Source organism: Sceloporus undulatus, chromosome 6 (assembly GCF_019175285.1).
Source record: "Sceloporus undulatus isolate JIND9_A2432 ecotype Alabama chromosome 6, SceUnd_v1.1, whole genome shotgun sequence".
Classification (NCBI taxonomy): domain Eukaryota; kingdom Metazoa; phylum Chordata; class Lepidosauria; order Squamata; family Phrynosomatidae; genus Sceloporus; species Sceloporus undulatus.
The window spans coordinates 99395203-99416118 of NC_056527.1; the positions used below are offsets into that span (position 1 = coordinate 99395203).

Below are 20916 nucleotides of genomic sequence, written 5' to 3' on the forward strand. Positions count from 1 at the left end.
CGCGCGCGGCCGCCCAAAAACGGATTTTCTCGCACACAATTCAGTCCTTCAACAGTCCCCGTTCCGTCCCCCAGCGCGCATCCGTTCGCATCCAGTCCTGACGGGCGTGATTTTTTGCCGACAGAAGATTAATCTGTCAGGCAAAAATCACGCCCGTCAGGACTGGACGCAAATGGGTGCGCGCCGGGGGACAGAACGGGGACTGTTGGAGGACTGAATTGTGTGCGATAAAATCCGTTTTTGGGTGGTCATGCACGCACACGAGCATCCTCCTTCGGTCCACAGAACGTTTAAATTTGTGTGCGCGATAAAGTCCATAGGCTATCTGGCTCTTGTAGGGCCCTGGGAGAAAAACAGCTTCCATGCCTACCAGAGTTCTTCCCCTTTGCTGTATGCCAGGGGTAGGCAACCTTTTTGACCCGGGGGCCGGGTTGCTGTCCCTCAGACAACTGGGGGGCTGAAGCCAAAAAAATAAATAATTAAATAATTTTAAAAAATTATATAAAATAAATAAACTGGGACAAATGTAGGACAAAATTTTCAAATGGCAGACACTTTTTACAAAAATGGAGGACACGCGAAAAAATTAGCTGATTTTTTTTAAAAAAAGTTAATATAAATGCATGTTTCTGAGGCTTCTATAGATAATTGCCCCCCTTGCCCGCCACTTGCTCCCCCTTGCCCGCCTCCTCCTGATAGGCCAAAGGCCCCTTGCCCTCATGCGAGAGGCCAAAGGCCCCAGCAGCAATTGGTTGCAGGACCGGGCTGGGGCCGGTCCCAAGGCCTCGCCGGCCGCATCTGGCCCACGGGCTGTAGGTTGCCTACCCCTGCTGTATGCAAACTGCTTGTGTTTCTTTTTGTTGGTCATTAGTTGGGTGTTTGTGTATGTAATGGGATTGTATCTTGGTCAGTACAGGGAGAGATTTGCTTGGTAAACCATGTGTGGGCGTACCAGATCTCTGACAGCACAACCTGTCCATGTCAGCTGAGAATAGAGTCACACTGAATATAATGGAAGTAACTCTCAGGTAAGGGTGTAATGAACAGTAACTTCTGTATGTCATGTGAAAGGAATGGAGAGACAGTATGGTGTAGCAGTTAGAGGTTTTGAAACAGACTTGGGAGATCCAGGTGTGAGTGTCCGCTGAACACTTGTCTCATTGATTTCAAGTCCCTTAAAACATAGGACCTAGGTGTCTCTGGATCAGTTACTGACCTACCTCATGGGGAGGTTGTGAGGATAAAATGGAGAAGAAGAAAGTTTTGAGCTCATTGCAGGGAAGATGTAAATCTAACTAATATTACAATTGATAATATTAGGACTTCACACTATTTTCATGCTTTGTGGATGTATTAGATCAGTAGAGTATTAGATAATACTTTTCAATAAACAGATTAGTACAAACATGTGCATGCGATGAACCAGTAGTTGTACACTGTCTAATTCTTAATTAAAGAATAAAGAAACACAGTGGCATAACACAACAACAAAAAGATAATAAAAGAGTGAAAATGAATTCTGAAATTGATTCAGAAACCTGACTTTTCTTAGAGTAGACATCACATCCTCTTTGGAAGCACCCAGGCCAACTTTTTGTCTCTGGAAAATAGGAAAGAAAAACAGCAGGGAGACACAGAGACTGACGCAACCTGGCTGCTATAATTTGCTAGTAGCTGTCCGTTATATAAAAGCATGATGTTTTCACTGCCCTTATGATCCGATCTACTGACCCTGGGATGAAAAAAATCTCCTTTGCCTTGCTTTAGCTGAGGTGAGACAATTCAGAAAGAATGTGATTTTTTTAAAATATGGAGTTGCAGCTCCCTCTCGTGGTTAAGTAAAAATTGCCTTACTGTATTTTTGTGTGTCTTCTAGTAATTTCTGACTCTAAGGTGAACCTATCAAGGAGTTTTCTTGGCAAGATTTGTTCAGAGAAAGTTTGCCATTTTCTTTCCCTGAGGCTGAGAGAATGTGACTTGCCCAAGGTGACCCAGTGAGTTTCACGGCTGAGCTGGGAATCGGACCCTGGTCTCCAGAGTTGTAGTCCAACGCTCAAACCACTAAAGCACACTGGCCTTATTTACTGTTTGGTTTTAATGAGTGGGTTTATCTCTTCTTCACCTTCAGGATATTTAACCTAGTTGTTTTTACAGATTTCTGTACCGACACATGTAATGACTGGGCCTCTTCTACTAGGCAGATGGGTTTGGGAGTCCTTGTCTGGGTGACCATATTTTGAAAAGCTAAGAAGAAGGCATATTTACCAAATGAATACCTAAAACCACATATGGCTATTACAACTCTCACTTTACATATCCTATAAACTCCAGGCAGTTGTAAGAGAAGCTACCACTTCTCAGTTGAATCAGTACAACAGACATGACAGACCTGTCTTTTGGCCAGGTAACATCCTGGTGATGGCAATGGGGCACATTTCTCTTCTCCACCATCTTCCTTCTTGATGGGCCTTCACCTCAGGACAAAGAAGGATGGTAGCCCCATCAATGACAATAGTGGTGACAATGTCCCTGCCTCTGACAATGTATTTCCTGAGATAGTTGGTGTTCTGGATCTTTGAGATGTTCAAAGTCTGGGCCTGTTTGTTCAGCCTACAACCAAACTTTCCTAGGTACAGTGAGGCACGCAGCACCCCCAACACCTCTCAATCAATCCCTAAGTGTCTCAGTTTCTCTCTCAGCTTACTTCAGTTACTACAAACTGAGAATGAAGGACAAAAAGTAGTTCGCACTCAGCTCATCAGGGAGAAGAGGAGGAGGCAGAGGTGTACCCTTCCCTTTATACTCAGAGAAAAGCAAACTGCAATAACTTCTCTTAGCTTGTGCATTCTACAATATGAATAACACTTGTCATCTTGACCATGTTCTGAAGTTGCTTGGCTGCATACATCTTTGTTGCCATCCCTGAAAGGTTGGCAGGTATGTTGGCTCTGACAGGGGAACTCACACACATTTACAAAAGAGGTTCTTTATTTTTGGAACTGCTCCAGAGCTCCAACCATCTTCCTCTGGCTTTCTCACCTCTTTTCTCAGAAATAATAAAAAGTCACATGGCAGCTTAAAGGCTATAAAATGTATTATATCATAAAATCATGTGGAGTATAGTCTGCTGCATCAGAGACATGGTGTGCCCCCCAGAATTACAGGATTCAAGCCCAGTACGTGTCTTCAGGGGTGAGATATTAGACAATGAAGCCAGAGAGGAGTTGAATGCTGAATGTACTGACTATGACAATTACAGTATTAACAGCAGCCATTCACATACACACACACACACACACACACCAGTCGTTCCTGATAACAGAAACATCCCGAAACTAGATTAACTAATAACCATGTGTAGTGTAATAAGAAAACTTAATCTTGATTCAAGTATTTGGTAACAGATTGTAACCTCCTGATTAACCTAATGTGTGTGTATACACATTTTGGAATTTGCTACCACAAGATGTCCACCAATGTAGTTAAAGAGGCAGCTGTTGCCTCCTATATTTGGTGGGATGGTGAATCTGCTCCAGTTTTTCAGCAGAAATTTAATGGAGCTATCCAAGCTTCTGAACCTACTTTGGAGATGAAGTTCAGCCTCTTGAATAACTCCTACAAAGTTCATATTTAAAGACAGAAATATAGCGCCCTTTCCTGCCAGCATGTATCTGTTGACATAGGTTCTTTCCTTCAAAGGACCATCCCACAGAATCAATGGGTCTTCAAATTACTACCAGAGCATTTCTTCCCTTACTCATTTTTTCTGCAGGCAAACTTGACTTCTCTTCTAGGCATGAGATTCATTACAGGGTTCCGCGTCTGGGACAGGATGACATCGTTTTACAATGGCACTGACTTCTTCCACAACCAAATTTTTGCTGACTCCTTACACAGTGGCCCTTTGCTTCACCCCAGTTTTGTACTGGCGAATCACCGAGGCGCTGAAGGGAATCTCTGCTTTCATTTTAATACCTTCCATTTCCACTTCACACTTGTGGTTGGGTTGGACCTCCAGTTTCACTTCTACGGTATGCACCTCCTTCTCAGACACTGAAGAACCCTCACTCTGGGTGATGTTTTTTTCTACAGAAATAGACCAACGCCCTCCTATGATTCTAGGGATTCCTGAAGTTAGAGTAAAGCTCATACCAAATGACAAAGAGTTGCTAAGATCCCAGTGATGCTCATGAGCTATTTCTTTGGATAAGGAAGCTTTCTTCTTGATTGCCTTACAGTCATAATTTCTGACTTTACTGGTTTTTAAAGCCACAGCCTCATTTACATACTCCCCACGCTCCTTAAAGTATTTGACGTTGTAGATTTTCTGAGACACGTAGTCATTATTAACGGTGAGGACATCATAGGATTTGTAACAGTACTCTGAACCATCTATTCCTATAAAGAAAGCTGTATTCTGTCGGTCAACCTCCCCTAGCCCATATTTATTTTTTGCGATGTAAAATCTGTCTCCTCAGTAAGTACCAATAGAATCGGATGGAACACCCCCAGCATATCCGCTTTGCCATTCCAACAGTTCTAGGTCATTTTCATTCACCAAAAGCCAGAACCTGGCACTTTGATGTTGTTTCCCAGCGAAAGGGTAGAAACAGAATGAACCCTCATTTGGACTGTAGTATCCAGCTCGACAATCCTCAATAGCACAAGTATACTCTTTCCTCTGGGCATAATTGTTCCACAGTGAAACAGTTCCTTGTGGGATAGTTCCCTGAAATGCCACCCACTTCAGACTTGTATCCTGAAAAGCCTCATTTCCCCAATCAGCCTGTCGCTTATTTCTTTTCAGTGTCACTGGTGCTCGCCTTCCATCTTTCCCTGAGAATACAAATTGAAAGAGGTAAAAGAGAATGAGAATGGCAGGGAAGTAGATTCAATTGTGCCTAAATACCCAAAGGCACCTGATCTCATCTGATCAGGTCAGCCCTGGTTAGACTTGGATGGGAGACCAACAGGTGCTGTAGACTATATTTCAGAGGAAGGAACTGGCATAACCACCTCTGAGTAGTCCTTGTCTAAGAAAACCTAATGAAATTAATGGTATCACCCTGTTGACAGGCAACTTTGGAGACACACACACATAGTTTCTCTTGCCTATAGTTTGGGGGTAGTCTGATTCTCTTCCTCAGATTTATAGGAACTGATTCAAAGGAGAATCTATTAAAAATGTGCCCCTGCCTTAACCATGCAAGTCAGATGATGAGACCAGCTACCCTGGGAGACGAAATCAATGCAATGAGCTGTCTTTCCCAGAATTGGGATTCTTACCCATTTGAGGCCCAGTTCTACAAAGCAAGGTGGTTATCTTCAGTGGTAGATGCAGCTAGGGAAAGAGCTTGGAAATTAATAAATATTATTTAATTAATTTATTTCATATTTAATTAAATATAAACATAATATTTGATTAGTATAAACCAGCATTGTGGTGAAGGCCATCATGGTTTCTCCTGTAACTTGCAGCATCTGCTACCCAAAGCAGCTGCCTAACTTTGTCTCCTGGTAGAGCCAAACCTGGTCAATGGGTGTGAACATTTCACTGCCTGAGAAAACATGGGCATAACATTTAACATTTAAATTACACATTAAGCATTTAACATGCATGGTAGGGGCCACATTCTGTAGTAGACACTGCTTTGCCTAGGACAGGGATGGGCAAAGTGTGGTCTTGGGGTCACAAGGCTGTTTTTTGCAGTCCCTAACTTTCTTGATCCCCTCTTAATGGCTTGAAAAAGGGTGAACACTCTCTCTTGGAGGCTTCCCAGAGCACTGCACCCCCTTTTAAACAGGGCCTAAGCCACTCTGCCTTGTTTAAAATTAGAAGATACCCATTTCTCACAACCAGAAGTACAGTCAGCCCCCTCATCCACGGATTTTTTATCCATGGATTCAAGCATCCACGGTTTGAAAATACTCAAAAAAAGTATAAATTCCAAATAGGAAACCTTGGTGCGTTACAGACCGCCCCATTGGGGTGGCCTGTAGGCGCGCCACAACAGCAGCCTCCGAGGCCCCGATCTGCTGCTTTTCAGGCTGTGGGGAAGAGGCAAAAGGCTTCCCCGCGGCCTGGAAAGGGGTGACCTTGGGGCTTCAAGCCCCAAGGACACCCGGCGACGACAGGGAGGAGGAGAAAGGGGCCGCTTGGCCCCTTTCTCCTCTGCGTCGCTGGGCGCAGCCATCTAAAGGCTGCGCCCAGCGACGCTAATGGCAAAAGGAGCTCCGTTTTGGAGCTCCTTCTGCGGCCAGGGAAAGGGCGCACTATGCGCCCTGGCACGGAGTGATGACGTCACGTCCGCGCCGCCCCGTATAGAGGCGGTCCGCTCGTGATGCTGTAATGGTGGCACCGTCTACATAGGGCGCCGCCATTTTGTATGGACTCGGTCTGTATTAGGGTTAGGGGTGTCCAGAAGGGAGACCCCTTCCTAACCCTAGTACGGACCGAGTCCGTACTTTAAGGCCCATCTGTAACGGGCCCTTGGTTTTCCATTTTATGGCTATGCCACTATATTTAATGGGAATGTTCATGCACTATATAGCAGCATACTAAATGAAAGCCAAGCTTAAAGTATGTGTGATTTTGTGAAAAATGCATAGGGTTTTTTTTGGGGGGGGGGGGGGGGGGGGGTTCTGTTATTAACAGCCCATAGGAAAATTCCCTCTGGTTCTCATGAATGCTTCTTGTTCTGTATCTAAAGGCAGCCAGTGTAAAGAGAGACAAGCTATAGTAGGAAGAGCCAGTTACAAGTGAGTCAAGCCACTCCAGGTCATACATGGGTGATCGAGGGAGTTCACCAGGGTTAGTGTAGTGATTCACTGACATGGAAGACTTTGGCTGTCCTTGCTAATCTGGCCAGATCTGGCCATTGTGGTACATGCCTTAGTTGCCATGTTGTTTGGACTATTGTAAAGTGTTCTACCTGGGCTGCCTTTGAAGAGTGTTCAGAAACTTCAGCTGGTCCAAAGGGCTGCATCCAAAGCTGGCACATGTTACAGAGACCATACGGTGCCCCTGTTTAAACAGTTCCACTGGCTGCTAGTTTGTTTCCAGGCACAATTGAAAATGCTGGTTATGACCTATAAAACCCTAAACTGCTCAAATCCAGGCTATTTGTCAACAGGAGAGGCCCTTCTCTCAGTAGATTATCTTGACAGGGCCAATTCCACAACAATAGCACTATTGGAAGATAACAGAAAAATAGCGCTATAGTGATTGATATTTTTGCACAGTCATGCAATTGCTCTTTAATGACAACATAAAACTGAAAGAGAATCGCTATTGCATTCCGCATACATCCATTAGTGTATCAGTATTAAATTGTGGTTGAACATTGCACACATGCACTGTTTCGGTGCTACTGCGCATGTTTGAAAGTTATGTTTCTTTCCTGCACAGAATAAAATGAAAATTATATAGTTCACAACATTATTTTTATCCAGTGCAAACAAAAGTGTGCCCTACAAATCAAAACAAGACTGAAATTCATCACAAAACCGATCCTAGCACTGAGAACGAATTGCCTGCACCAAAATGCAGTCTGGGTGAAGGTCCCAGATTGCTTTCCCCATAGTGTGAAGGAAACGCTATGAACTTCTACACCTTCACAGTCGTGCTTCATTCGCACTATTGGTAAGCCATTAATGGCACTTCCCCTTGAATGAGAAGTTGCAGGAGCATTCCAGTGTCTGCAGGGGAGAAGTACTGGATGAGAGCGGTGTCATCTGAAAATCTTCAGCGCAATTTTGTGATTATTTCAGGAGCATTTCTTTTTCTCCCATTTCTTTTCCCTGTCTGATAATCTCCATAGTCCTACCACCATCACAAAGCACAGCCCCTAGACACTGCAACCCCCTTCCCAGAGAGGCCAGAAGGGCAGCTTTCTTGTAGTTCTTCTGTTGGGAGGCCAAAAGATTTTTATTCAGATTTTATTCAGGCTTTCAAAACAAAGTTTTGAAAGAACAAGTTAGTGGGCTTGCATTGTTTGAACTGAAATATTTTTATGAGCTTTTATCTTTTAAAATAGCATGCTATTCTTTTGTTGTGCAGTTTATTTTAATACTGTAATAATAGTTTAATCCTATTTTAATGCTTAGTTTTTGTATTGGATTTTGTATGGTTCTTTTAAATTGTGAGCCATTTTGAATCCCAATTTTGAGGGGAAAGTGATGCATAAATAAATATAATAGTAATAGTAATAATATCATTATCATAATTCTGGGATATTTCCCCTGAGGACTTTCTTCTTAACATTATTTTTAACTTTTCCAAGCTGCTGAATTTTCTTTAGTCTGGTGATTACTTTTGCTTGCATGGGAGGATGGTGCAATCTTGCTTTCATAAGTGACAGAACTCAGCATTTAGTCTGAGTGTGATTGATTTTCAAGAATACAGAAGTTGGTGTCACTAGCTTAGAGATGGGTTTTTCCATAGCATTGTACTGCATGTTTCAAGCAAAACTGGAAATTCAAAGGTCACTGCGTCACTCCCACCATCATTAAGCAACCACTGGTCACCACAGGATTTTGAAACCAATGCAAGAGTTAAGAACGTACTGTAATCTTTAAAGCTGACCTAGGGCAAAAGGTGTGTCAGAGGACAGTATGGCTTGAAAATGTTCTTAGTTTGAAGAGCTGCCCTGTTTAAATCTAGTTAAAAAGAGAAAGAACTGTAAGAAGACAGAGCAGAGCACAGCAAAAATGAGCAGGCATACAAATCAGCTGGCAACAGTCTCCATTATAATGAACTATATGATATTTTTCTTTCCCCCCAATCATATTATTTCTATATTTGCAACTTGACATATAAATGAATGTATGCAAATACCATGGATATTTGTGTTCTCTTTTTTAGTTATCCATAAGTAATCATCTGAGACACACCCTATCTATATCTTTAGATTCCCTCACAGCTACAGTTATAAATTGCTAGAAGACAGAATGAAAGGCATGTTACTATGATTTATTTCAAGGAGGAATTGAAGTGGGAAGAAAAAGATCTACTTCAGATCGTGAAAGAAGAAAGGGCAGAGCAGACCAGGGATACTGGATTAGGAATAAATTGTTCCTCCTCCCACCCTCTCCCCCTCTCCTCCCTACCAGCTGCCTGGGCTTAGATTCTCCTCTACCTTGTTTTGATCATTCTGAAGCTTCTAAAGAGTGAAGAAGGTAGGATCGAAGACTCCTGTCTATGGGAAAACAACCACTCTTCTGTCTCCTGATCGCAGACCTTCTGCAACACCATTTGACACCTGTCAACCAGGAGCTAGAAGGTTGGCCCTGGAGTTTAACAAAGCTAAGCACCCTCTCATGCTCAAATGGGGCCTTATTCTTGAACCACTAATATACCCTTCACAAGCCCCTCCCTTCCTTCTTTCCTTCTTTCCTTCCTTCCTTCCTGGAACAGTGGGTGCTGGACAAAGCATGCCTTTCTTTGCTCCAGCCCTCCATGGCTTTCTTGTGGCATCTGCCCACACACAAGTGGCAAGAGCATCTACCTTGTACCAACTGCCAGTGCTGTGGAGACTCATGTGTCCACCTACATAGGCTGTGTGGAGAGATCTTGTAGCACCTTTGAGACTAACTGAAAGAAATAAATTTTAAAAGCACTTTGCAAAGTACTGAACCATGTCTCCACAAGTAGTCCTGGCAGCTTTCTTAGGTCCTTTAAAATTTGATTAAAATCCAGTGTGTTTCATTTGCCCTACTGATATCAGATCCACCTGCCATTACTTATAGTAGACTTGCTTATTCATTTGCCTAACTCTTCTATAAAGCAATTCAACCTCTTGGGCATTTTACATTTTCTGGCTACAAATTCCGTGAATAAACATTCCCCTGTAAAATGATGTTTCCTTTCCTTTTGTACTTCTTGAATGGATTGCCAAGCAAGGTGTCTCTAGGCAATGGCATGCGCACTGTGTGCATGAGCCCCATTGTTTTCAATGGGGCTTGAGCATTCACAGAATTTCCCTTACACAGGGGTCCAGAGTGGATCCCCTGCATAGGGGAAGGGCACGCTGTACTCAGTTTGCTTTTTATGAATTTGACTGAATTTGACTAAATATTATCAAACTCTGCTGAATTTTACTGTACATTGCCATTACCTAATTTTTTTTAATTAAAAAGGGGAATGATAAGGATATTCAGGACTGAACCTAGGCTCTAGTGGAAATATAGATGCTCTACCATTCAGCTGCTTGATAAAGGAACATGCTTTTGCATACACAGATAATATGTGTAAAGAAGGGATCTGAATAAAATATATATAGTGTATAAGAAAGACAGTAACTGGAAGATGAATTATCTAGACCAACAGTGAACTTTTTGTTGTTCTTGGAGGACTGTATGCAGTGTTGATGGGTGATGCTAAGGGTTCCATATATGCGTGAATCCTCCCCAAAATGGTTGTCCATGTTTTGGCACATGCATACAGACAGACATGTATACACTCTCACTTTTGTCATTCACATATTGATTTCAACAGTATTTTCAGTGATTCTATGAGTGTATCTAAACTGTAGAAATAATGAGGTTTGACAACACTTTAAGTGCTGTAGCTCTATCCCATGGAATCCTGGAATTTGTACTTTTATAAGGTCTTTAGTTATCTCTGGCGGTGTGTTGGTACCTCACAAAACTACATATCCCAGGATTCTGGAGGATGGAGCCATGCCAGTTAAAGTGGTGTCAAACTGCATTATTTCTACAGCGCAGGTGCACCCTAACACAATCTGGACAAAATCCACACTAGTTCATCAGAAAGTAGAGAGATAAAGATAGAAATGACACATCATAGCTTTTTATATGCATAAGAAAGAGCCATAGGGCGTTATTATTCATGCCTGCATATCTGCTGAATGTTTAATGTGGAAAGCCATACTTGGAACTGTGTAAATGTCATATGATTGCCAAATGTTGCAGTTCCCAATGTGACTGGCCAAATTAAATGATCCATCATAGGTTATAGTTGGCTATACTATACAGTTGGCTATAATGATGGAGTCGGTGTTTTTTGGTAATTACCTTGATTTTCAGTCAATGTCTTTGTTAAATGAAAATCTCTGTTTGTTTATCGGTTTGTCTACCTATCTGTTGTTTAACTCTTATGTTATGGTGATCCTGTTTTGGGATTTTCTTGGGAAGATTTCTTTAGAGAAGGTTTTTCATTGCCCTCTTCTGAGGCTGAGAGTGTGTGACTTGTCCAAAGTCACTGAATTGATCAATCAATCAGTATTTATTATGGGTGATGATGAACAATATAAAAGAAAAAGAATACAACAAAATTAATTTAAAAGAATTGGGAAAACAAGGAATAAAACATATTACAAATTCAAGTGGGGAGGCTGATAGCTTGTTCCTTAAATCAGTTTCTATATAGTCACCCAGCTGGTCTCCATGGCTGAGAGGGGATTTGAACCCTCATGTCCCAGAGTCCTAGGAGTTTATCACATGGAATTTTAATGCCGACTTGGACAAAGGATGGGATCAGGCTGGAATGGGTTAAAATGGATTTTACCTCATGCAAAATTGAAGCTGCACTGTTGTTCAACCATCACCTGTTGTCCAGCAGTGCTCTGGCAGCTGATTTTGGTACTACGAGGATGGTCAGTAGCAATTTTGCATGTGGTAAAATCTGTTTTAACCAATTCCCATGCCCAGGTCAGTGTTAAACTTCCATGCTATAAACTCCTTATCTGACACTCAAGCTCCTTTACTAAACTGGCTCTCATCTGCTTATCTATTTTGTTGTTGTGTGCCTTCAAGTCGTTTCCAATCTATGGCAGCCCTAAGGTGAACTTATCATGGGGTTTTCTTGGCAAGATTTGTTCAGAAGGGCCTTTTTTGCCTTCCTCTGAGGCTAAGAAAGTGTGACTTGTTTAAGGTTACCCAGTGGGTTTCCATGGCTGAGAGGAAATTTGAACCCTGGTCTCCAGAGTTGTAGTCCATTGCTCAAACCAATACACCATGTTGGCTTAGTTTACCTATCTAGTTCTAAACTGATCTAGCAGAGCTGTTTCAAGTCGATATGCTGTCTGCTTGTTCTCTTGTAAGATAAGTATTATTTATAAGTAGTCTAGACAAAGACATCTATTAGTGTGATAGCAATAATGAAGGTTTACAAAATTTGTACCTGACAGTCCCTTCATTATAATGAAAACACTTTTATAAATATGCGGTATAAATCTACTTTATACCTGAGACCTTAATACCACTGAGTACTGTATTTGAAGGAGTGGGTTTCTATCTACAAAAGATCATGTTAGTGTTAAAAATCATACTGAAGAGGGGAAAAAAAATTAACAGTGGGCCTGCACTTTGTGAAGATGTTGTGAGTGTTGGTCTGAGTATGATTTTTAACACCTTGGCCTGATGAAGAAGCCAGTGGAGCTTCGAAAGCTCACAACATGTATTTTGTGCATTTTGAATGGTACTATAAAGGTATCACAATTTTGTGGATTTTGGATGTTCTTGTCCTTTGCTATATGGCCAACACAGCTACCCCAGGTATTTTTCCTGGATGATACATGTACGTCAAGGGGATGTGGCGAGCATTTAAAGCAAGTCAGGTAAACTATAATGAATTCAGTTGTAATGTTTAACATTCATCCTGACACTCTTTAGCAACATGGAAAGGGCTGTGTGTGTGAGAGAGAGTATGTGTGGCTGTTCTGCTGAAAAGGCAGATTTTGAAGGGATTTTTGGTCATGGCATGATGAATGATCTCATAAATAGTTGCTATGACATAATATAGACTTATTGACACTGTAATTACGCAACAGTATGCCAGCTAAAATATTCACAGTAACAATTTAGTAAGTCCTCCTTTCATTATTCATATAATCTTTAATAATTATTCTGCCAAATATTATCTTTCCTTGCTTAAAATGGAGGTGAGCAACCCATGGCCTTCGAAATGTTGTGGGACTCTAACTCCTGCTATCTCTGGCAAGTGGCTGTTTTTGGAGGGACTAATAGGAGCTGGAGTCCAACAAAATCTGGAGGGCAAAAAGTCAGTGGGCAATTAGAGAATAGGCATCAGCACCTTGGATAGCTCCTTGACTGTTCACAGCAAAATCTGGAGCAGATTTGCCAGCCCACTGGCATGGGCCCCACAGCTGTCACTGCCACTGTTTCTCATTTCTTGCCTTAAAGGCTAAAAGCTAGATGTGATGATAGGAAATTTCAGATCTACTTGTTAGCCCCCCCCTCCCCCCCCGGTGAGAAATAGTTTGAAGATGAAGCAGACATACTGCAGCCATTGCTTAAGCCAGCTGGGTCTTTCTTCAGGTCTACAAGATTCAGAGCAGGAAGAAGAGGTAGAAGAAAGAACTCCAAGCCCCGGGGAAAGGTGAAGGCTTCAATGCCTGGCACAAAGATCCTTGCATCGCTCAACAAATGATAGGGCCATGTAATCTTCAGCCTCTGCCATCTCCTGCTGGGGAGCAGCCTATTATTGATGCAGTCCCCCATCTCTTCAGACTCTTCAGACTATCAGGAACTGCAGCTTCCTGGCAATCCGGTTGTCAACACCTCCTCCTCGTCTGAGTCATTCCCCTATTTTGAAACCCACTGTCTCTGACTATTGGCTATTGTCCTCTGTTGATTGCAATGTTAAGTGGGGTTTAGGGAGCTCTCATGATCCCTAGGTACCCCCTAAATCTGCAACTGTGTAGGGATAGTGAATACGTAGCAGTTGTGAATGTTTAACTATAGGTTATGTATTAATAAATGCTCAACAGATTCTGACCAAAATTACTGATTGTTTCACAATATTGCTCTTACGGGGAGCAAACAGACCATAGGTAACCATATGAACATGTGTAATATCCTAAGTCAGACCTCGGCCGTTAGACTACAATTTATTAATGAATTGTAAGCATTATTTCCTCTCTCTCTGTAGGCTTCTATACAACAAAGCAGCTGCTGTAAGGTTGTTCTACTGTTTTTTAAAGATTGTCATTTTTAATGTCAGATCTGCATTTGATTCTTCTTTGACCTGGAGATTGTTGGGGCCTTCAGTGCTGATGTCACAATGGGCATGGGACAGAGATGTCATTTAGGTGTATATTTCATTCCTATGTTTGTTTGTTCTCAGTCCTGTTGGTGCTAGTGTGTAATTAAGGCTGGGAGAGTTTAATTTCATTATCTACAGAATAAGCCGCTTTGGGTTTCATTTGGGAGAAAAGCAGGATATAAAATAATTGATTGATTAATTAATTAATTTTTGGCACTTTTAAATCTTGAAATTATGTGTATGAATATATATATATATATATATATATATATATATTACTGGATATTAGTGTGTGCACGCCTGCAAATCCTATTCACTTTAAAAAAATAGATGCGTTATGGAATTCCTGAACCTCAATTTCAAAATATTATGGGGTGATATCATCAAGGTCCACCATATATTTGTTATTGTTGTTGTTATTTAACTTCAAATCAGTTCTGACTTATGATAACCCTGAGGCAAGCCTATCACAAAGTTTTCTTTGCAATGTTTGTTCAGAGGGGGTTGCCATTGCCTTCCTCTGCAGCTGAGAAAATGTGACTTGCCCAAGGAGGACCAGTGGATTTCCATGGCCAAGAAGGGATTCAGACTCTGGTCTCCAGACTCATAGTCCAATACTCAAACTACTACACCATACTGGAACATGTTATGTATCTTATTAACTGAGTCTAAAAATCCAGTGCAACTAATTTTCAGTAAAGTTATGTTTTCAAAGCAAACAAATACCCTGGCCCCACCAGGGCACTATATGTTTAGCAAACAAAGCAAAACCCTGGATCTAGTTTTAATATGAAAATACTACATTCATTTGGTAGGAGGAATTTTTTCAGTGGGTAATCCGGAGGACAGAGGCAGCTGGTGCATCTGCCACCATAAAGGTGGAGAATTTTGGATTACATTACTTCTTCTTCTACAGTTACTCAGAGTTAAAAAGGGGCTCTACTGGTGCCAAACTAGGGTCCAGCACTGACAAAGCTCCTCTTTGATGGGGAGTATCTACTGCAGTGATGGCAAACCTTTTAGAGACCGAGTGCCCAAACTCAGTGGCATTCCCACACTGGGTGTCACCGGCTGCCATGGAACCGGACCTCTGGGAGATGGACTTCCAGAGGGGTAGGAATTCCAGGGGGCTGGGCTTCTGGGGAAAAACACGCAAGGAAAAATGGAGGACATGGCCAAATAAAGGTTCAAAACAAAACATTTTAAAAAACCCATTCATATAAATATTAAATCCATCCTTCTCAGCCCTGCCCAAAATGGAAAGGGAGGATAGGTCTGGGAAAGGGAGGACCACGTCTGGTCACCCTGAGTCAAAAACACTCATCTTTTCAGCCACTCAGAGTGCCATATCGGAGATATAGGCAAATCACATTCTCTCGGCTTCAGAAGGAAATGGCAAACCCCTCTGAACAACTTTTGCTAACAAAAAACCTGTAACAGGTGTGTTGTGTTTGGGACAACAGTGTGGTGTAGTGTTGGAATAATCCACTGGGAGATCAGGGTTCACCTCCCCATGAAGTCACAGAAAACCATTGGATAACCTTGGGCAAGTCACACTCTCTCAGCCTCAGAGGATGGCAATGGCAATCCCCCTCTGATGAAACATGCCAAGAAAACCCTGTAATTGGGTTTCCAGAAACGACTTGAAAGCACACAACACACACACTCTCCCAAGTCTGGGAGGAGGTGGAGGAGGTGGAGGTGGTGGTCCCTCAGGCTGGAAGGGGTGGTACTTCTGGTCAGAAGGGCCAAGCACCACCTCTTCTTGCCACGGCTCCATTTTCCATAGGAGAACCAGTGTGCGGCAAGGAGCTGGGCCAGCCACGCACAGCTCCCTGCCCCTCCTTCCTGTGGCCGTTGCATGCCCTCTGACATGGCTTCGCATGTCAGAGAAGGCACGTGTTCCATAGGTTCGCCAACACAGATCTACAGGATGAGTAGATACATTGTTCCTGTGCTGGTTGATTCACCAATCACTTTTGCTGTATGAGTTATTGTAGCGGGAAGACTTCAGTCTTGACAGACTTCTCCCATTGAGTTTAATGAGATCTATATGCAAGTTTGGCTATGTCCAGATATTTCTGGATTTAGTTTGTTAATTTCAGCTTCAATCTTGTGAAAGAAATACCCACAATGCAAGCTTCACTGAAATAAGCAACATTTATTTCCAAGTAAATTTATTTAGGTCCAGGTAACATGCATGTGTTCTAGTGTGATGGTACTTCATCAGACAGGTCACTCTTTCCTCTGTCTGATGAAGTAGGTCTTTGCATATCAAAGCTGAGCCCTTAACTCACTTCCTGTTACCAATCAGAACCTTTTCTCTTCTTGATTTCTGCTGCAGGATAGAGAATTGCTAAAGAGTAGCATAGAGAATTGTGATTATGTGCCACTAAACTATGATTGGCATGGGACTGCACTTTCAATGGGTTCGCATCGCTTCACTACTGTGTGTACTTGTGCCAAAACCACATTGTCGCTGACTCCTCGAGTGGTGGCACTTTTCTTCTCCCCATTGTTGTAGTGATGAGTTACTGTGGCAGTGAAGGGAATCTTGGCTGTCATTTTTATGCCTTCCATTGCTACTTCACAGCTGTGGTTAGGTGGAACTTCAACTTCTACCGTTTCAGAATACGTATTAGTTTCAGTCTGCGTGAAACCATTTGTCCAGCTGTAGGATTTTTCTGATGAACCCCCCCAAGACATCCCAATGACTTCAGGTATCCCCAGTGTTGCGGTAGTGCTCACACTCGTTGAAAGGGTAATGTCGAACTCCCAGTTGTGTTCAAAAGATACAGTCTTTGATAAGGTAGTGCTCTTCTTTACTGAGGCACAGTGATTGTTGGTGACTTTTGTGAAAAACAAGGTTAGTTGTTGATTGCTGTAGGTCCCCTGCTCTATTATATACTTGACATTGCTAATCTTCTGAGATAGATAATCTTTATTAATGGTCAGGACATCATAGTTTTTATACCAGTATTCCTTTCCATCATGCCCAAGGAAGAAAGCACTGTGTTTGGTAACTACCTTTCCTAAACCATAATGATTTTTCCCCACATAGACATCTACACCTGGACAAGTATTGATTGAATTGTGTGGAACATAACCATTGGAACCCGGTTTCCATGTCAAGGATTCAAAGTTGTATTCGTTCACCAACAGCCAGAATACTGAGGTGCCATGTTCTCGATTGCTCTCCGGATAGTAACAATAAGGGCCATAGCTTGGATGGTAGTAACCAGCACCACAGCCTCTTTCCATGCAAGTATAGTCCTGCCTGTTAGTATAGTCATTCCAGATGGATACAGCTCCTTTGGGAATAGATCCATCAAATAAAACCCATCTCAAGGTTGTTCCATAGAAAACATTTCCACTCCGACTGAAATATTGTTTGTTTCTGGGCTGTTTCACTGAAGCACTGCTGTCTTCACCTTGGATTGAAAGGACAAGACAAGACAGGAAAAAAAAAATGGAATCATTGAGAATAATTTCCCTCTAAAATTCACTGGGCCATTTTCTATATTGGTCTAAACTGGAACAAGGAGTTCCTCAACACAGCTCCTTGGATTTTTGCAGTTGTTGGGCCTGTTTTGTAATGATTTCTTACATTTGTTCTAGTGTGCTTTTAAAGTTTTTGTTTTAAAAAACACCCAACGAAACTGAGGTATGGCCTGCCGATGACCTCCTATAATTTAAAAGGCAAATTTGCTCCTTTTTGAATTAAAAAAAATTCTAGAGCTACAGTAAAAAAGTGTCACTTCACTGAGGCACTGACCCACTATAGCACTATAACCCAAGAAAGAAAGGAGGAGACCATAAGGGAACATATTTTTCCAATATGTCTTGGAATTAAAAAGAAAACTTCCTTAAGGGTGGGAATAAACTGGTGCTAGGCTTTGACAGAAAGTAGGCTAGGACAAGAAAAATGTTGGCTGGATGCTGTTGAAAAGTTACGTCTTTGTAACTTAGCTTACGTTTGTGAGATTTAGAATCTGGCAGTTCTGTAATATCTGTATTCAGTAGTGGGCTGCTGTTACAATACTACATAGCAGTCAGCAAAGTGACTGTTAAACAATGGGACCAATGCATAACAGTATGGGTTTCACATTAGTCCTGATGTACATTGGGCATCAGTACACATTGTGCACTATTGCTGGTGTTCAGTGATATGTTGTTTTTGTTAACTGTCTTTGAGTTGATCTTGACCCATGGCAACACGGTGGATGAGACATCTCCAAGACTTCCTATCCTTCACTGCTCTGCTTAATTCCTGTAAACTCACACCCATTACCTCCCTAATAGAGTACATTCATCTTGCATGTGGCCTTCCTCTCTTTCTACTTCCCTCCACCTTTCCTAGTATTATTGTCCCTCCCCCCAGAGATTCATGTCTTCTCATGATGTGCCCAAATTATGACAGCCTTAATTTTGTCATCTTGGCTTTCAGAGAGATTTCTGGCTTGATCTGATCCACTTGTTTGTCTTTTTGGCTATCCACAGAATTCTCAATGCTCTTCCCCAGCACAACATTTCAAATGAATTGATTTCTTTCCTATCTTATTTCCAAATTGTCAAGCTCTCACATGCATACATCATAATAGGAAATGGAATGGCTTGTGTGATTCCAACTTTTGTGCTCAGTTGTGTATCTTTGCATTTTAGCATCTTTTCAGTGATGCACCTTCACAGTGACCATTACACAATGGGGCTGATGCATACCAGAATGTGCCTCACATTGGTCCCAATGTGCATCAGACTTGATATGCATTGGGCACCAGTGTATATCGGGCATTCTTGCTGATGTTCAGTGATGCACCTTCATAATCCACTAGTAGGACTTTCTAGCATCTCTGCTATGCAGCTAAATATGCATAAGGTTGTGTAACATAATTGATGATACAGGATTCTGGCAAGCATTTGCACATTTAAAAAAAAAGTTTGAAAATTTCAGTAACAAATGTTACAAGCCCCCAACACATTTGTCCTGTCTGGAGGAGCCCTGCTTTACAGAAATATTAAAAATCCAAGATTTTAAAAAAAATGATTCTGAGTTGAGACCTCTGGAAACCCAAATATCTCACCCACACCATTTCCCCCCCGACCAAGTTGGCTTATTCTGCTGAAGGGCTCTGGATGCAGGATTTTAAATTTATACAGATCAGAGGGATGAGCCTGATAACTCCTTTGCAGAAACAAAACCAAAAGCAGTATGAAAACTAGAAATGGATATCTGGTCACTTCTAGTTTATTTTTCTTTGTCACTATTTTTCATGTGCACCAGTTTTCAGGTCTGTTGATGACCACTGGGGATAATGGGTAATCATGCCAGTGTGGCATACTGGTTTGAGTGTTGGACTATGACTCTGGAGATCAGGGTTTGATTCCCTACTTGGCCATGAAACTCACTGGGTGACCTTGGGCAAGTCACATATTCTCAATCTCAGAGGAATGTAATGGCAAACCTCCTTCAAGGAAATCTTGCCAAGAAAACCAGATAGTAGGGTTGATCTAGGGTTGCCATAAGTCAGAAATGACTTACAACAACAATCTGAGGTTTGCCGAACATTTGACCCCCAACCTGCACCCTACACCTGCTTCAGTGATGCTCTGATGAATTGTGATAGGACCCCATAGGAGTCTGTGCTTCTGCTTGGTTTACTGTCACTAGCTGGATGTGTCTCTTTCAGTGTCCCACTCATCACTGCCACAGAACTCCATCCCTTGGGGGTAGTTGGCTGGATTTTAAAGTTTCAGTGATCAGATCAGGGGACAGTTCATCATGACTATGTGTCTGACACAAGATTTTGCCCAACATTTCCAGGGATGTATCCTTTATTACCTACCAACGTTCATTAGAGGGCCTTTTTCTACGGTTCTGTCCAGGACTGTGAGGACAATCTCCTTGCCATGGACACCATGCTCATCCATAATCAGAGACACGAAGAGTATCTGGCTTAATGAGACTACTTGTGAAAGGGATCTGGGAGTCCTAGTAGACCACAAGTTGAACATGAGTCAATAGTGTGATGCAGCAGCTAAAAAGGCCGGTGCAATTCAAGGCTGCATCAATAGAAGTATAGTGTCTACATCAAGGGAAGTACTGTATATACTTGTGCATAGGTCAACCTGGTGTATAAATCAAGGGTAGATTTTGAAGACACAAATCTGGATTTGACTATGACCTGTGGATAAATTGAGGGTAAAACTGAAGGGCATGTAACCAGGCTGAGAAGAAGCTTGGGGAGTGAACGTTGTATCCTCCCAGCCCAGCTGCCTCCTTTGGAAAAAAACATGCTGGGAAGAGGCTTGAAAAAGGAGCATTTGCTCCTCCGGTGTCTTCCCAGCCTTGAGTCTCCCTGTCCAGTTCCTTGTGTAGGTCATGCACCAAGGTGACCATGGCTGTCTCTGTTCCATAGCCAGGCTTGAAACCTGATTGAAATGGATCTAGATAATATGTTTTATCCAGAAATCCTTGGAATTAGGAAGCCACCATACATTCCAATGCTTTGCCTAAAAATGGTAGGTTGGACACTGGTAGATAATTATTCATTATAGTGGGATTCAGAGATTTTTTTTTTCAATAAAGATTTCATAACTGCATCCTTTAGGCATGTTGGAAAGCTTCCTTATTGTAGGGAGGCATTGACTACCCTTTTCATTCATTCAGCAAGTTCCCCTCTGGCTTGTTTAATAAGCCAAGAAGTAGTGGCTTTCATCTCTCCAAGGATCTACATCATCAGGTTGCACAAATTGAAAAGTATCCATTAACACTGGACAGACAGGTGCCAAGGTTACATCCACTGGCACTGTATCAACTGTAGCATCCAAGTTGGAGCAAATCTGAGCAACTTTATCTGTAAAGTGCCTGCAAATTCTTTGCAGCAAAGAAT

The 20916-nt window shown here is 42.1% G+C and overlaps 2 protein-coding genes across 2 annotated transcripts; both read right to left on the minus strand.

Annotated features, from left to right (window-relative positions):
- Positions 1-3790: 3790 nt before the first annotated feature.
- On the minus strand, positions 3791-5290 carry LOC121933663 (natterin-4-like). Its single transcript, XM_042473646.1, is given in 2 exon segments — positions 3791-4836; positions 5287-5290. Coding segments are annotated over 2 exon segments (1050 nt in total).
- Positions 5291-16177: 10887 nt separating this feature from the next.
- On the minus strand, positions 16178-19954 carry LOC121933664 (natterin-3-like). The gene is made up of 2 exons (XM_042473647.1): positions 19870-19954; positions 16178-17457 (listed from the first exon to the last, which is right to left on the minus strand). Exons 1-2 carry the CDS (start codon positions 19952-19954, stop codon positions 16424-16426), a joined length of 1119 nt encoding a protein of 372 aa, XP_042329581.1. The 3' UTR covers positions 16178-16423.
- Positions 19955-20916: the final 962 nt, after the last annotated feature.

Coding starts and splice junctions, on each gene's coding strand:
- LOC121933664 (XM_042473647.1), bottom strand. CDS start 19,954: ATGGATGAGCATGGTGTCCATGGCAAGGAGATTGTCCTCACAGTCCTG. Junction 17,458..19,869: donor AGGCCCTCTAATGAACGTTG/GTAGGTAATAAA, acceptor TTTCAATCCAAG/GTGAAGACAGCAGTGCTTCA.